General features: G+C 40.7%; 2 protein-coding genes across 3 annotated transcripts in view; both read right to left on the minus strand.

Moving 5' to 3' along the window:
- Positions 1-10,288, minus strand: part of prmt3 (protein arginine methyltransferase 3) — a 34,948-nt gene extending 24,660 nt beyond the window's left edge. The window contains exons 1-10 of one of the 2 annotated variants that reach the window (XM_027011155.2): positions 10,255-10,288; positions 9,837-9,954; positions 9,489-9,571; positions 9,347-9,396; positions 9,043-9,148; positions 8,438-8,594; positions 7,559-7,703; positions 6,325-6,390; positions 5,527-5,648; positions 3,122-3,221 (exon numbers count right to left, since the gene is read on the minus strand). In XM_027011155.2, the coding sequence (XP_026866956.2) occupies positions 3,122-3,221; positions 5,527-5,648; positions 6,325-6,390; positions 7,559-7,703; positions 8,438-8,594; positions 9,043-9,148; positions 9,347-9,396; positions 9,489-9,571; positions 9,837-9,954; positions 10,255-10,270 (963 nt within the window). In that variant the 5' untranslated portion in view covers positions 10,271-10,288. Of the gene's footprint in view, positions 1-3,121; positions 3,222-5,526; positions 5,649-6,324; positions 6,391-7,558; positions 7,704-8,437; positions 8,595-9,042; positions 9,149-9,346; positions 9,397-9,488; positions 9,572-9,836; positions 9,955-10,032; positions 10,126-10,254 lie in introns of those variants that run through there. The other variant, XM_035526384.1, reaches the window with a different exon arrangement.
- Positions 10,289-11,278: 990 nt separating this feature from the next.
- On the minus strand, positions 11,279-14,659 carry htatip2 (HIV-1 Tat interactive protein 2). The gene is made up of 6 exons (XM_027011164.2): positions 14,488-14,659; positions 14,003-14,186; positions 13,809-13,916; positions 12,917-13,054; positions 12,648-12,709; positions 11,279-12,212 (listed from the first exon to the last, which is right to left on the minus strand). Exons 1-6 carry the CDS (start codon positions 14,601-14,603, stop codon positions 11,996-11,998), a joined length of 825 nt encoding a protein of 274 aa, XP_026866965.2. The 5' UTR covers positions 14,604-14,659; the 3' UTR covers positions 11,279-11,995.
- Between the last annotated feature and the right edge of the window lie 1,985 nt (positions 14,660-16,644).

Here is a 16,644-nt window from a genome sequence, read left to right on the forward strand (position 1 = left end):
TACTTCTCTTCTCACCGTCTTTCTCTCCATTACATAGTTCACCTTCTTTTCCTTTTATATCTCTCCTTCTCTCTAGCTCAATCTCTTAAACTTTTTGTCTGGCTGCGTTTTAATGCTACACATCAGTTGTTTATAAGATGACAGCTGCACACCTCAGATCTAGAGCTCACCTTTCAGAAATTTTCCTTTTGATTTATTGATTATCGTCTTTCTCATCTTCTCTCTCCTTCTCATACACTCTCACCTTTCTAGTGTATCTGAAATTGGAACTTTTTTTCTCCTCTGATTTATGCAAAATACATTTCCCTACAAATTATCAATCAACATTTTTCCATCAGCCTTAAAACAGAGGTTTTTGCCTAACACTAATATGAGATCTGCCGGTCTGCTGACTTTCCAACAAATGTCCAAAAACACTTAGACTTTTCCTGCATAAATAAGTGTAAATTTGTTTGTAATACAAAATGAAGTATGGATTCCACTAATTTCTTGCTTCACAAAAACTCAATAATTATTGTTTTTTTCTCCCGAACTCTTAAGAAACTTAAAACCTCTTCGCTTTTCACACATATATGATAGAGCAACTCTTAGGCTGAGAAACTAACCAAAGCATGGCAGACATGTATACTCTCCAGCCCCTTTATCAGGTACGCCTTTCTAGCACCGTTTTGGACCCCCTTTTGCCTTCAAAACTGCCTTACTTTGTGTGGCATAGATTTCTCAGAGATGTTGGTCCATATTGACCCAACAGCATCACACAATTGCTGCAGATTTATCGGCAACTCTCCTGTTTCTCCACATCCCACATGTGCTCTATTGGATTGAGATCTGGTGACTGTGGAGGCCATTAGAGTACAGTGAACTCATTGTCATGTTCAAGAAACCATTTTGAGATTATTTGAGCTTTGTGACATGACACATTATCCTGCTGGAAGTAGCCATCAGAAGATGGGTACACTGGGGTCATAAAGGGATGCACATGGTCAGCAACAACACTTAGGTTGGCTGTGGGTAGGCTAAGAAAATCTGCCCCACACCTTTACACCACCACTAGCCTGAACCATTGGCAGGATGGATCCATGCTTTTATGATGTTTATGCAAAATTCTGACCCTACCATCCGAATGTCGCAGCAGACATCAACACTCATGAGACTAGGCAGAGTTTATCCAATATTCTATTGTCCAATTTTGGGGAGCCAGTGCAAATTGTAGCCTCAGCTGTCTGTTTTTAACTGACAGGAGTGGTACCTGGTGTGGTCTTCTGCTGCTATAGCCCATGTGCTTCAACTGGTTGTGCAGTCAGAGATGCTCTTATGCATACCTGCACCGTAACGGTTTTGAGTTACTGTTGCCCTTGTCAGATTGAACCAGTCTGGCCATTCTCCTCTGACCTCTGGCATTAACAAGGCATTTTTGCCCAGAGAACATCCATAAACTGGATATTTTTCTCTTTTTCAAACCATTTTCTGTAAACCTTAGAGATTCTAGTGCATGAAAATCTCAGGAGATCAGCAGTTTCTGAAAATAAAGTGGCCGGTGAGTGCTCCTTTTTTCTACAACTTCTAGCTCTCCTCACTATTGCTGTATACTTATATGCTTATTCAGTTTTGTTCACAGTGATACTGGCGGGAGGGGTGGGGGCTCCAAACAAACAGTAAATCCATTTGGAGTATAAATGCATCAAAACCTAGCAGAAATCCTAATAGTGGGTAAGCATAAACAAATGCTAAATCCCCAATCCTAAATCCCAAAATGTTATTCTAATCATAAAAGAGGAAGGTAATGATTAGCCTTTGGCACAAACATGGTGGAGGAGGGACAAAGAAGACAACAAAAAAACAAACAAACACTCACTCATCACTGAGGTTACAGTTATAGCCCAAGTAAATCGAAAGATGATTCATGATTCTCCAACTTCATTAAAAATAAAATTCAAAGAGGTCCAGTCCCCCATTCATCCCACATTAATCACAAAAATCCATATTTTAATTTAAAGTAAATAGATCAGGCCTTAATGCCCCACATGCTCAGACTGACTATTAAGGTAGAGTTCAGTTAGTTTCCGTCCCATTTTTAAGTTAAAGGCCAAACACACAACTCCCCCCTGCCAGGTTAATTCAGCAGAACTTCTGCTTTTGTGATGGTAGTCCAGTCTTGGCAACCGCAAGGACAAATTCTCAATAAAACATGCTCACAATGGTGAAAACTCTACAAGATAGTCCATTCATCCCTAAATGGTGACTATCTTTTAGGGATGAATGGACTATCTTTTAGGGATAGTCATCATTTAGTGCACCTCTCATCTTGTCGGGGCTTGTCGTGTTAACTACACTTCCCGTCACTATGGAGCTGCTGCCACTGCAAATACAGGGGAACACATGGTGCTTGGGCTTAATAAAAATTCATGTGAATTCCTTGCCTGCGCCTGCCCATCAAAATTAGAAAGCAGAATTTAATTTATCTGTAGGCATAACACAACAATATAGAGTGTGCTTATTTAAATAAAGGACCAAAAGCATCAAAAAAAAGTGTTTGAGTTTATCCCAATGTAGTATTCAAAAAGCATTAAACCCTTGACACGTCACAAAATACTATCCAGGACCCCCAGATTTTCTCAAAAATCACCCGCCATCTCCACAGAAACAAGTGACAGGTGGCTCCTAAAATTATTAATGTTCTGAGAGTTTATGCCGTTCTACGTTATACGTGCTATTCTTCATCACAGAGTGGCACAGCACATCGCAATTTCAATTTTCCCCATGACTGAGAGTGGAAGAAAGCAGGGTCAAAAATGTGCCAGAGGCTTCATGACTGGACAAAGCGACTAGACCCGTAGTCAACTGAAGCACAGCCCCTTACATTTTCTAGTTCAAAGCAATGTGATGGACTATGAAAAAACTGAACTCTGACTTGTGCACACACACTGTCTAATACTACAGTACGAAGCTTCTGAAATGTCCCAGGACATAGTATATCCATATTACTGGAGTCAATGTGCCACCATATTCTAGCTGTCGCAACAAACTCCACCCAGCCCCTCCAGACAGTTAACTGGGGGGGAAATTAGAAATGCAAGAGTCAAAGGAGAGTCAAAGAAACCAAACCTGTGTGTGTACTCACCATCCACTCTGAAATGATGATATCAACCTTATCCACTGGCAGGTCTACTTCCTCTATCCTCCCTCTGATCAGTGTGATAGTGTTCTCTAGCTGATTCGATCTGGACAGCAAGCACACCATAAGACGTTACATAGTGCACAAAATACTACTGAAGTTACTGATGTTTTCTGTTTTAAGGGTTTTTTAGATGCGTTTAAACATGTACATATGGTTTTATTAAAAACAAAACACTCATATTAAACAGTTCAAGGGTATATAACTTTGCTCTTTGATGATGTGCATTACATTGTGATTTGTAGTATCCAGCAATAGTAACCAACAACACAGAGCTAGAGTCATAGAAAAAAAAGTCACAAATATCAGTAAAAGTAAAAAGTAAGTAAAAATCTTAACTAAGGAATTAGTAGGTGAATGGGGGAGGGGCAGGGTGTCAAAGGTCAAATTTACTACAAAACATATTTGCCTCAGATGGGAAATATATTCCAAACAAATCAGTCTGACTTCAGGCTCTTAAGCACCTCGTTTTAGAGAATGAGTGTTAATTACAGTCATTTAACTCAGCCTGAGTGTTATCCAACACGACTTCATTCATCCCAATTACACCCTGACCAATCCCAATGCCTCCTCAAATCCCCTTTCCACCAGCAAAACAGCACCGTACAACTGCATGCAAACATTATGTGCATGTATGTGTGTATAAGGCCTTCAAGCTGAAAAACTCATCTTTTTTGACCAGCTACCCTGTGCATCAATCCTTCTAAACACTCCATTATCATGACAGCTAATGTTAGCGGGGACAGGAGCATTAGTCAAGGCCGGTGCGCGTGCTCCTGTCCCAGCTGATCCTTATCTCTCTCCACTCACACTATCGCCCGCTCACAGAGACTCCCTGCGCCACCCCCCACCCCCCACCCCCAAGCCCCGCTCCCACACAGCACAGAGAAACACTCTAATCTCATTACAGGAGCAATTCAGAAGACAATGGCCACTATGCGAAACAGAGACAGGGATGCACTTCTGTCTCCACTGCTACGTTTCCCTTCAGTCTATAAGGACACACTCCATGCATCAGGGGCTCGTGTGTCAGGACTTATGGATAAACAATAAAAAGGGTGAGGACCCGGTCCCTCCAGAGCTCTGCTGGGTCCAATACACCTCACCAGTAGGATCATAAACCATGGGGGAGAAAGAGGCAATGGGAGCAAAGAAGAACTCTTCTCTTCAAAACACAAATAGCAGGAATAAGGAAATCATCATCAAGAAAATATATCATTTTAAAAATGCAACATATACTTCAAAACCAGCTTGGAGCTAGCCACTGCCAGCTCACAAACAACCTCAAGTGTTTCCATCCGTGCATTTCCTCCGCCATCGCATACCCTACCCCCCCCCCCCCCCCCCCAGGTCAGGCCTGATGGAGGGTGTGTGGAAGTGTATGTGAAGCACTAAGCATCTCAGACTAGTCCCCCCAACCCTACACACACACAGCCCCCTGCCCAGAGGCCCAGTGAACTGTAAAATTAAACTACGCCCTCCGTACATTCTGCTGCCTGCTTGCAGCCCCTCAGCTCACATCCTAATAACAACAGCCATAATCACACATCTCTCAGAGGCACCCCACGCTGCGAACTGCTCCGAGCACAGCACCACGCAGTGCTCGCGGACGCAATGCCGGTGTCTTCGCAGTTCATGCACGGGGCAGTTTCCAAATCACGCAAAGGTAGAACAAAAAACAGAAGGCTGGATGGTGGAGTTTGATAGCGCAGTAGAGACACCCAGGGGAGCAGGTGTGCAGGTGTCAACGCTAGCTCGCACCAACCAACCCCATCTTCCTTCCCGTCACTCACCACCACCTCCAGCCAGAGGAGCATGTCAGAAGCTGATGGTGCCGTTACTAAAGTCAACTACCCGAGAGAAATAACTAAAGGCCTGCAGGCTGGAGGTCCCCTCCATGAGCCTGCTGGGTAATGGTGTCCAGTCAGCATCACGCAACAGAGCCTGTAGCACAGCTGGGTTTTTGAGGGTGGGGGATTGGGGCAGGAGCATGAACACGTAAATCAAAGTGAGAGAGGGGGTAGGCTTTGTAAATTCATTTATGCGGGTGTTCAGCATCATGATGTAAAATACTCTCAAAGCCAAACACGCGTTGGAGGTTTTTCACTGCAGGACAGGACTAAACAGTGAGAGAACTTATTAAGCTAATCATTCTCTCTATAAAATGTACTTTTTTTAATATTGAAAAAACACAGTGTGATTTAAGCAACACAAATTCACTGTGCATTTTCCTGGCTGTATTAACATAATTTAACATGAATAAATTAACATCACATCTGGCCCACATCAGCCTCTCCTCTGTAGACATACACATACACGACACTGCAGTTATCATGACAGCACTGACTCACCTGACGATGTCCATGGCCTGGTAAATGATTTCTGACTGGTCAACACCGATGACCTTTCTAGCCCCAGAGCGTGCAGCGAACATTGAGAGGACTGCAGTGCCACAGCCCACGTCCAGCACCACCTAGAGGCCAAAGCGAAGAACAGCACGTCACCTTTCCACGCAACGCAAACCAACAGTGACCGCAAGGTCGAGCCTGCCAGCTTGTCCTTGCCACTGCGGCCCCAGCGGCGGGAATAATGTTGCCCGGAGTGTTTGTCACGCTGACAGGGGCGAGATGCCTCACCAATCTTACGCTCACGCACCCAAAAGCCCTCTGGCCTGACACTTCAGACAAACCAGAGGGTTTCTCGGCCTCTGCTTTTTCGCCGCTTCTCTGCCTCACCACCCCCATGCTCCCATGTCCAATTGAAGCTGCCAAAAACTGATCTAACCCGTGTCAGCATATAATAAATGGCTTCTATGTGAGTCCCTGTGTATTGCACTGACAGCCTGCATTTTTGTGTATGCACACGTACACATGTGCGCGCGTGTGTGTTTAAGACACAGAGGGAGACAGTACGGGCAACATTTCTTGTTATCAGTTCTTTGCAGTCGGGCACTAACGTTCCTGTAGGAGCAGAGAAAAAAAAATGCCTTAGCTCATAATAAACCATTGGGGTGTAAATCAGAGAGGGCCATCATGATGGTTATCCACCCACACACCCTACTGCCTCCCCAGCTAACACCAACAACCAGATATGGGAAGCAAGACGGGAGCCTAAGTGCATGCCAGAAGAGAAGAGGTCCTGGTACTCACCTTGTCCTTGAAGACATCTGGGTTGCTGTACATGAAGTCTCGGTAGGTCTCAGTCCGCACTTTGTCCTGCAGCAGAGGACAGCAGTGAAACAGAGCGGCGTTGTAAGCAGTGACAGAGTGTCACCATTATATTTTCCATTAAGAAGACAGAACGCAGCCTTCTCACCAAAAGAGTAATAGTGAAACAAATTCCACTTGTTCAGGACAAAAATTTAATTCTTTCAAACAGCCTTTGCTGCAGTTCTGAAGATGACTTTCTCTTTTTTGTAATACATAGACAAAATCAGAAATCAAATTAACAGGCATTAAGCAGTAAAGAGGGAAATCTCATTTTCAACAGAATTACGACTGCATTGGACTGTAGTTGAAAGGGTATGTAATCACTAATGATTTTTTAAGAGGGGAGAGAGGCGGGAATTGACAGAATTGTTGCATTTGGAATGAAAAATTAAATGAAATTGACCTCGACACTTCTTGCTTCGACAGCAGAATCTTGAGCAAAAATGGCTAATTAACCTGCCAATCAAATCGAGCGCCACCCAAAACGGTTCCAGAGAGCATGCTGCAATCGTGCTCAAACATTTGCATTGTTGGATTATAGGAAATGTTTAACACACAGGCGAAATAATATAAAAACAAGTGAAGTGCACAAAAGTCAAAAGAGAAAATGATTATGACAAACAAAATGTGTCAAAGTAGAAGTCCACTGCCCAGACTGTGGAGTTGAGTGGGTAGTGTGTGTCACTGCTATACCCTTTGACGGTAAATGGCAGCGGGGTTTATGGTGGCCAGTAAAATGCATCATCGCCGCGCTGCCCCCCCACCCACCCTTACTGCGCACAGCATGACAGTTTCGACTCTGACGCCAACTCTCAGTTAACGTAAAGAGAAATAGGCACCAATCAGCAGGCAACCTCTCAGGCGTCTACCGCAGTGTGATTCTAACAGCCCTCCCCTCACAGCAACAAAGCCCCTCCAACGAGGAGAGGACCTCAAAACACACCTCTGCAGACAAGAGCAAACCTCAAGCAGAATGACCTGTGCCCACACTTCTGCATCAGAATTATAGTAAACTGAGGATCAATTTTAGATTCCAGAGCTCTCTTTTTTGTGGTAGTGATGGAGTTTGTTTACAGATGTGTGCACGTATACTGTAAATCAGCAATGATGTATTGAACTTGTACAGCAGGAAGAAAGTCCTGCCAGGCCTCTTTGGCCCGTTGCAGTGACCCACCTTGAGCATTTCCTCATGGATGCTGTAATGGCCATATGAACTGAAATAAGCCTCATCCTCCTCCTCTCGCAGCTCAGCAATGGCCCCTGGAGTTGAGGGCCCCTGTCCCGGGCCAGAACTGAGCACCAGGCCCTGGGCTAGCAACCTTCACCCATGCACACACACACACACACAGTGGTCAACGGAGAGCACAAACACTCCAACGCTTCCAACAATGCACACGTGTGCGCGTACGTGCGCCCGCACTTCCGACCTAACGCAAAGCACTGCAGTGGAATTTTACCCCGGCTCCCCACTTCTCCTCCACCCCGCGCCCCTTTCTGCCTCGCTATGCGCCTCAAAATCTGAGCTTAATGCTGCCCCCTGCTGGTGCAATCAAAATAACACAACAAAAGAAAAAAGGAGCTCGAGTACAGTGTAGAGTGCACTGCAATTCAAAGTATATCAATGCATGACAAGTTTCTGGTTCACAACAATTAAATAAGCGTGTGTTAAAGGAAGAGTAAGACCGGACATTCTACAATGAAAAAACAGGCAAACAAATGAGTTATTAGAATTAGATTTCTAGTGTCCTGGCACACAGAGCCATACAAGTATGAGAGTAAAGACCAGGCAGTGTCTAACAGATGTGACCCAACAATTAGGTGTCCATTTACACTTTTTAATTTCAGATCCAAACACACAAATGTGTGTAAAAATAATAACATTTATATTACTGCTACTGCTCATAGTAATAATAATAAATATTAATTTATATAGCACTTTTCATTTTCAATTAAAAATCTCAATGTGCTTTACACAGGAAGCTCTTCAGGAGAGTAGCCCTGGGGAGACCCATCCTATCATGTATGCTGACAATCGAGGATGATTGAAACTGACCTGAGTTTATGCATGTCGTCCATGGCTCGGGTCAGAGCATCCTCTGCACGCTGGGCCCTCTCCTCAGCCTGCTGGGCCCTGTGGAGCAAGGCTGCAGTCTGCAGGCTCGGTGCAGAGCCCAGCACCTGCGCCACGTCTCCAGCCAGCTCCTCCACATCTGCACAGCATCACAACACACCTGAAGACAGCACCATGTACGCAAGCAGGAAAAAGGCCAAAGTCCCTTTCAGGAGCTCCGGCTCTTTTTTCCATTGCAGAAAGTACCGCCATTTTCTGTTTTGTCAACAGCTTTAACTGTCATGCTGCCATGAGCTCCCTGTCACTTCCAGTTGCTTGACATATGCTCCAGACTACAAACTAGACCTTTTCAAACCATGTGTCTAAGACTTCTTAACAATCCACAGTTCCTGGAACAGGTACTGATGAGTAGAACAGCTTGAAGGACTCGGTGAAGTGAGGGAGAGAGCAGGTTAGAAACCACAGTTACGAGACTCTACCTGGTTATGTAGCACAGTAAAAGGAAAGAGAGTTAAAAAAAAAAAAAAGGGAAAGCTGTCCAAGTGTAACATGGCATGTATGAGAAATGTCAGTTGGTATTTCTGCACCTGTCTGTAGCAGAGGGTCATCTGGTAGGGCAGGCATCATATAAACATCACTGTCCCACGGTAAAATGCCACCTGACAGCACAGCCAAACTCTGGCCTGTGCACTTCTGTAGAGCAAATGAGGCATTTGCTTTATTTAGCCATGTGCGATTTCAATAAACATAAACTATGACATGGGATTAAGATTTTTTGCAGATGGGCACTGGTATTACCTGCTGAATACTGAAGAAATGACACAGGCCTACATACATAAAACATACACGAGTTGTGTAATGAAAGAAAAGGAGAAAAAAAGTGATACTTACCACTGTTCTAATATAGTTTATCATCTTTATGTATCCGTAGTCATCAAGACCTGGTAATGAATCAATGTGAACAAAATCTATAACCATTTCAACAAAGGTAACCTGACTATATTGCAATCTTAACGTCTTCAGACAGACATACTGTGTCTTTTCACCAGTTCTGGGATGTCCACACCATGGTCTGATCGGCAGTGTTGTAAAGATTCAGGGACCGTGCGGAAAGACCTCGAGATGAAACAGTAATTACTGATTTTATTTACATGGTAGCAGGCCAAAGACGGGGCAATAATGGAGAATAAAACGCCGAATCTCCTCAAATATTTTAAAACCCAACATCAAAGTGCATATAATCTTAATTTTCCAGTAATCCAACAATAAACTAATTTGTCAACTCTTAAATTACCATATGACAACGAGAACATCAATTCCTCGCCACCACGGAAAATATTAAAGGTTATGTCAACTTTTGTAGATCAAAACGCTTTTCTACCTGTCGCAGAACAAGCACAACACTGACATATTTTCAGATTCCTCTTCCATAGACTGCCATAGCTCATCATCACTGTCGGACAACTCAGGAACCTCGTCGTCGCCTGCAACCTCTCGATCTGCAGCAATAAAATGTACTGGGTTTTACGGAGCTCCAAAACGGCCGATATTACATAGCCTACTGTATAGGTACATACATTAAATGTTACAGTCACAATCACGCCAAACTGCTTTTACCAGCAAGATTTCAAAAAGACAACCGGCTAATTAGGTCTTAGTACTAATGGCTTTCACCGGTTATGACTATTTTTAGATCAAATAACATTTAGGAAATCAAATCATGAATCGCTTAAGTTCAAACATGCAGCAAAATGTAAGCTAACGCAAAGTCAATATATACAAACACTTTTCACGTGTACCTATGTATTCCGCCATGCTGCCTTTTTGGCTCCGTGCGTCTTCCGGGTCATTCCAGTTGAAACAGAAGTACTTGCGTGGTATCACCGCGTGAGGGCGCTGTTTGATCTCAAATTCTGGAACTTTTACAACGCTCTATGACTAGAAAAACATGTAGTATTGGTACGTCAACGTCGTAAATATGTAGGATGGTGATCGATAATTATCTAAATTTATCGCTTGGCATGACAGTGTCAAGAATTCTCACTATAATCACAGGGAAGGGTGAAAATCTTTTCTGAGTGTCTTTGAACCAACTGGAATTGTGTCCTTAAGTCTCTGTTGAGCTTGGATAGTTGTATTTCAAGGTGTTGTTTAGTTAAGGGTTTTTCTATTTTTGGTAAACCAGTAGGGTCACTGGACCACAATATATTCTGCATTATAAAGTTTACAAATATTACCCATCCGGACTATCTCAGGAAACTGCATCCTTGTAAACAGCTTGAACTGCCAAGACTAGGCAGGGTCAAAGCTGTAATTGTGCTCAGAATCTGCTGAAGGGACTCAAGGATAGGCCTACATGCTGATGTCCTTGAACCCCCATTAAGATTCTGCCTTTAGGAGAGCAATGGAAATGATTGAAGCAGAACCAGTCATGAAGTAACTGATTTTTGGCAGTCCCTGTGGCCAAATGTGCTAAGTGAATGCTAAGTGAAAGATCTGAATATGTAAATATATAATTTTAGTTTTAATACAAAACTCTTTTTTGCTTTGTCGCTTTGCAGTATTGAAAGAAGACTAGGAAAGGGACTTAAATCCATGTTTTGATAAAACGTACCAAAATGGGAAAAACAGGAAAGGGTTTAAAAATTTTCTCTATGCACTGTATACATTTACAGATTCCAGGGAGTAACTGCAGTCTAACTGTTTTAAATGTAGCAGTAATAACATTTGTAGCTTGAAGCATTTTGCACAGCCGTCAAAAGACCTATGAAACATCCGATGACTACATAAAATCGTAGACTCCAATGGTCTATACTGCACAGCTACAATTTAATAGCCATTTTTACTTTATTCTGATAGCATATAACCCAGCCACAAAAACATACATTGTTGTCCATACACCAAGGCAAAAAAGGTGTCCCTCCACAAATGGTGACAAACAAGCAGGATTTTTGACCCCCATCTACAAACTATGAGAATTACATGCTCATTACACAGCCCTGCTTAGTTTGGAAAAACGAGGTAGTCTAAAAGCATATGTGTCAGTTCAAATAACTTGAGAATGGTGACATGCACAAATCAGCTTTTAAGTTTAGTCCAGCTGTCATATTACTGGGCAGAACATGAACATGCCCACTGTCATTTTCTTGCAATCATGTACAGCTTTCTTGGCTCTTTCTGTTGCCCTGAGCTGCCTCCCCCCCCCCCCTATTTCTTTTATGATTCTATTCAAATCTACATATATAGAGAAAAGTTGTTTAAGGCTTATGTGCACATTACTGTTGGGTTGCTGATATATCAAAAACAAAAACAGGAGAAATATTCAGAATACAAATACTAAAATAATGTAATTATAGCTCATTCCCTTCCATATGTAAAATGAAATATACACCTCTTTTCCTGATGTAAGCCAAGTGAAAAATTTCACCATGCAATGTTATACAAACAGTAATCTTTAAAATGTCTCACAAAACTTCCCTTTATTAAGCACAAAAATAAAGTAATAGTTGCACTTGTTAAAACTGAGCATAAAAAAAAGTCTTATTGCTTTTCTCCAATTTTGCTAAGGTTGAAAATTGCTTTGTTCTCAAGGACCTCTGTTTTTTTCTCTCCTTCCCAGAGTGTGTTCACCACCATTGCTCTGGCCACTGATGTGATGGGGATGGACATTGCAGGCAACATGGATGAAACTGCACTCAGAAATCTCTGGGCCAACCACTCAGCTGGCCTGCTCTCCTCCCTGTTCACCAGGAGAACCCTAAAATACAAAACACTGTTATCTCCAAGCCTACAGAACAAACACAACATACACTTCTTAATGAAAAACATGATAAATGGAAACAATTGAAAAAATATCCCTAAATTAAAGGAACATTATGAATTATATTTATTTACATATTTATTAATCAATTAACATTATAAAAATTGCATGCTGAAACAATGACATTCATTATTTTGTTTCATCTTGGTTATGTGCGAAAGAAAAGAACCATGTATTAACTGGAAAATGGTCTTAGTTTTGTTTTGTGATGCATAGGGAAAATATAATGAAATCAATCGATCAATCTGAATTTGATTTTTAAAGACATTCTTCTTTTCTTTTCTTTTTTTATATTTTTAAATGCAAATTTATGCTTCAGGTCCAGAACCTACTTGAGAAACACTGCCATATAAAGATGTTAAAGTAACTTACCCAGGTCTGTAGATAGAATAACGTTCAAAGCCTAGTTCCTCTATATCTGCTTCAACCTGACCCTGTAAAACACCAATAGCAACAATGAAATGTAATTATGATCTGAAAAATCGACTAACACACAAAATACATCTTGAGTACTTTTGATCATTAAATCAAACCAATTCATTTCCACTGGTTCTAAGTACCTTCAAACTGCATTTCAGAAAAACTAAAATATAAATTAAGAATTTCCTTGAGTTGAATGTAGTGTAAATATAGTGCGGAACCTTTGTTTTCAGGTAGAGAAAACTGCTGGCTTTGTTGGCTCCTCTCGAGGACTCCAGATGGAAGTGAGTGCAACCTCCAGCTTTGGCAAGCTCTGCAGACTTGAGTACATAATCATGGTCCACACGGATGAATCCTTCCTGCAACATGCAACACAAGAGAAAGTGACTCCTTATGTCATTACTTAAAATGGGCCTGTGTAATCAAGTTCCAGTAATGTTCGGGAGACCAGTTGAAACCAGTTTGTGTCATTGCATCATGACAGTTCCAGAAGAAAGATGCAAGGTCTCCAAGGTCTAAGGTCTTACTTCAAGTATGGCTCAACTTGAAACACCATGCTTGAAGTCTCATGGAAGACATGCATTGAGACCATTCTGTGTCCTGGTTTCCAGATGGTGGAATAAACTATCACTGGCTGTCTGGACTATTACTTTATTCAAACAAAGATTGAAGACCTATCCATTTGTGGAATATTTAGAATGACCATTGATACTGCAGATATGTTGAGTAACTGAAACTCTAGTACTTGTTTGTTTGTTATTGCTGTTTTCATTGTCTGATATAGAACGTATGTTTATTTTGCACTTCTAGGTATCAGAATGTATTCCTGTATTTCAGCAATTTTCTAGTTCAATTGCATCTTGAAGTCTAACCAACTGGATAGGACATTGTCTGCTACACGCTGAAAATGTAATTGTAAATGTCTGTCTTTCTTAACCTTTGGCTACACTGTAAACAAAAAGGACAGAGAACCCTGAAAGTTGCCAGTGAACTTGTATGTTAGGAGGAAAATGCACTTCCCTGTCACTGCCAACTAATGGGTGATTCTTTATCCCCTCCATACTTCATCTTGTTTAGGTAGAAAAGTTACTACTTGTTGCATTAAAAACTCACAGTTCCAGCTTTGGCTTTGGTTGTTCCAAGACAGCAGTATCCAACGTCATGACCCTGAAATGCTGCTGCGTATTCTTCCAGCTTCTCAAAATCAACCACCTCTTGGACCTTAACAAATAACCCAACCAGTCATAAGTAGGATTCCTTGTGATTGCTTGTCATAGATATGAAAACCATATGACCGATAGAATTACCAGATTTTCATAGATTTGGTCCTCAAAGTTTAACTTTCGTCGTCCAATAAGGGTCACCTTTGAGAATATTTTGCGTTGCACAATTTCTTTTAACAGCACTTTTCCTGTCTCTCCTGATGCACCGAGAATGAAACAAGTTTTATTTTTTTGTTTGAAGTTTTCCGCCAATGCAGCTAAATCCATCCTTTAAAGATCAAAACAAAGGTATTAGTTTGATTTGTTTCTGCAAGCATGAGAGCTTCGTCGCATATCACCGGGCCAGTGAGAAGAAAGGCCTGTACGCATTAATTTTGGTCATCTGAATATCAAGTTTCCCTGACGAAACGTGGATCCTGCTGTAGGAAGCTTGTAACTTATTACGCAGTATTTACAGTGTAGTTACAGTTTGTAATATAGGTGTCATGTTATGCCGCTTAGGTTTTAAGATAAGTAAGGCAGCATCAATATTCCACTCAGGTCTGCCTTGTAATGTAACGTTAGCATACCTGGGGTACTCTGCTGACTCGGAATTCTCCATGTAGTGAAAAACAACAGCGAGTAGAGCGATAAAAACCGTTAAGAGACCAAATACTCTGCTACAGCTACTGTCAAATAAGTTCATAACAGATACTACTTACTGACAGAGCTGCACCGTTTTCGATTGAAACGCTTCCTGTTTTAAGATCGTGGCTACGCGCACGCGCAGAGCACAGCCGTTTATAACGGTTAATAAAATATTCATTTCTAGCCTCAATCTGTAATGACTCCCATCAGAACATTGGGAAAAAAAGTTGTTTTATCTCTAATACTGGAAGTGTACTGAGTTTCGGGGCTAGTTTAACTCATTACCGTAGCTTTGTCTGGCATTGATTAAATTAAATTCTGACATTCTGTTTATCTACCAAAAGGGGGCAGTAATACCAAAGAGGCCGTGCTAAAGCGTGTAGGAACTGTTCCGCCACAGTTGATGCAGCCTGTTAGGCCAACCTTACTCAACCTTCAAAAAACAGTAGTCGAAGCAGACCTACAGAAAGTTTAATATTTAAACTTACTGCGAATGTTGTTTGTAATTTGCTAGAATATATTTAATTTGCAGTTAACTTTGCTTTTACTGCAATTGATATGCCAAATTTCTAATACCACATATTCACTTTTTACTTATAATTATCAAGAACTCTTGATTCTTTCCACCAGTTTAGAAATGGACGAAGAAGACTTATGGTGTCAATTGTCTGAAAAGATTTCAAGATGACTAAGAAATTGGGACAGATTGTAGTGTTGCTTTTATGAATGCCACCAGAAAACGCGTACGAAGAGAAGTTGCCTGGATTGCTCATTTTGCGGTTTTATCATATTCTTACCAGATCGGTTTCTTTATGAATAACATGTTAGAATTTGCACTATGCCAATATCATTTGTATTCAAAGCAGTGCCTTCTTTGCCTACCAATCGCTAATGTCTATTTTCAAGAGTTTTGTTTTAATCGTTAACGTTAAGATATGTTTTTATATCTAAATAAAGATGTACCTGGCCTTGCGTTGTGACTAATATAGTCAATTTTTTTAAACCACAGAATAAAATATTATTCATATTTGTGGGGGAATTGGATGTGATGAAAATTTAGTGAATTTAAATCGCACCGATCACATTAAAATAATATAAACTTGCAGTCCAATTGGTGCTTGAACACTTTTGAAAGAAGATACCTTTTAACTTTTATTCAAGTACAATTTGACTAAAATACTTGCTTATAATTTTTTTAACGTATTTCTACTTTCCTTAAGTGGCATTTCTGAGTTGGGCTAATTTCCACTGGTATAAAAGTGGCAATCACGATTACGCCTATTAGTATTATGTTTATTGTCAAGCAACGCATATTAAATAAAAGGCATTTGTGTTTTACTGCATAGTAAATAACGGGTATTTGTGGAGTACTGTAATGAAGTAACTCATATCCTGAAACAGACACCATTAAACATTATCCCTGATGACTGAGTGCACTTCGTAGGGTTTCTATCTCACAACAGCATGCAGGCTCACAAGCATCAGTTCAGATAGAAAGCTGTCTGAATAAAGCAGGCCAGAACTTAGAGAAATCATACTGAGATGTTGCTTTCATTTTCTCTGCTACTGGAAGTTCATAAAATAGTCTACTTTGATTATTTAAAGATGGATCCGGTATACGTCCAAATATTTATAGCTAAATATAAATAATATATTTAATATATATCTAATAGCCGCATTATGAAATAAGTTCAATATAAATCAGCTTGTGTTTCATAGTTTAACTCCATTTATAAGGTCTGTTAAGTTGAAATATATGACTTTCATTTTCAGCTTATGAAAATGTAATTTCTACATTACATTGGACTGTAATTTCTAGAAGTTTTCACATGTCAGAAGTGGACTGTAAACCTACTTGAAAATAATTCTCTCTGTTTGTCAGTTTTAAAATTAGTTTGTTTTTAATTTTAATTGTTATTAAACAAAGAGTTCTAAAATATATATTAGTTTTTCAATTATAAAACATAACCTGCAAAAAATGAAATAGCAAGTGAACAATCATACATGTAGCCATTGTAGCCTAATGTCTATAATGAAAAGGTTATGAAGTTATTTAACCTATTTCTAGGACATTTTTGGCAATTTTTAAATGCCTTATC

The sequence above is a fragment of the Electrophorus electricus genome, chromosome 1 (genome assembly GCF_013358815.1).
Source record: "Electrophorus electricus isolate fEleEle1 chromosome 1, fEleEle1.pri, whole genome shotgun sequence".
Lineage (NCBI taxonomy): Eukaryota > Metazoa > Chordata > Actinopteri > Gymnotiformes > Gymnotidae > Electrophorus > Electrophorus electricus.

Excerpts from the sequence above, each read along its gene's own strand:
- htatip2 (XM_027011164.2), bottom strand. The coding sequence starts at position 14,603 with ATGAACTTATTTGACAGTAGCTGTAGCAGAGTATTTGGTCTCTTAACG. Across the intron at positions 13,917-14,002 it reads ACCAAATCTATGAAAATCTG|GTCCAAGAGGTGGTTGATTT; the intron begins GTAATTCTATCG and ends TTATTTGTTAAG. Across the intron at positions 12,710-12,916 it reads TTCTCTACCTGAAAACAAAG|GGTCAGGTTGAAGCAGATAT; the intron begins GTTCCGCACTAT and ends GGTGTTTTACAG.